Source organism: Fukomys damarensis, unplaced genomic scaffold, assembly GCF_012274545.1.
Source record: "Fukomys damarensis isolate Sample0158 unplaced genomic scaffold, DMR_v1.0_HiC HiC_scaffold_31, whole genome shotgun sequence".
Taxonomy (NCBI): Eukaryota; Metazoa; Chordata; class Mammalia; order Rodentia; family Bathyergidae; genus Fukomys; species Fukomys damarensis.
This window is the reverse complement of record NW_022900943.1, coordinates 18,547,272-18,547,509: the sequence shown is the minus strand read 5'-3', so window position 1 is coordinate 18,547,509 and position 238 is coordinate 18,547,272. Positions and strand designations below refer to the sequence as shown.

The following is a 238-nucleotide window of genomic DNA, read 5'->3' as shown; positions in this document are numbered from 1 at the left end:
CGGGACGCGGAGGAGGCAGGATGGCGACCCCGGGCGGGAAGACGCCCACCCCGTCCCCCCTGGCTTCCAAGAGGGTACTCCCGGCAGATCCTCCCTCCGAGGTCCCGCACAAGAGAAAGAACGCAGGGCCTCTGCAGTCGCGGCTGCCGTCGTCCGGGCCTTTCGTGGAGGGCTCCATCGTCCGCATCGCGATGGAGAACTTCCTGTGAGTGCCAGGCCGCGGCGCGAGGGGGGCCGG

General features: G+C 71.0%; 1 protein-coding gene across 1 annotated transcript in view; it reads left to right on the top strand.

The window, feature by feature from the left end:
- Positions 1-6: 6 nt before the first annotated feature.
- Positions 7-238, top strand: part of LOC104864085 (structural maintenance of chromosomes protein 5) — a 37,656-nt gene continuing 37,424 nt past the window's right edge. The window contains exon 1 of the mRNA XM_010626845.2: positions 7-205. Coding sequence (XP_010625147.2) covers positions 21-205 — 185 coding nt within the window. The 5' untranslated portion in view covers positions 7-20. The remainder of the gene's footprint in view (positions 206-238) is intronic.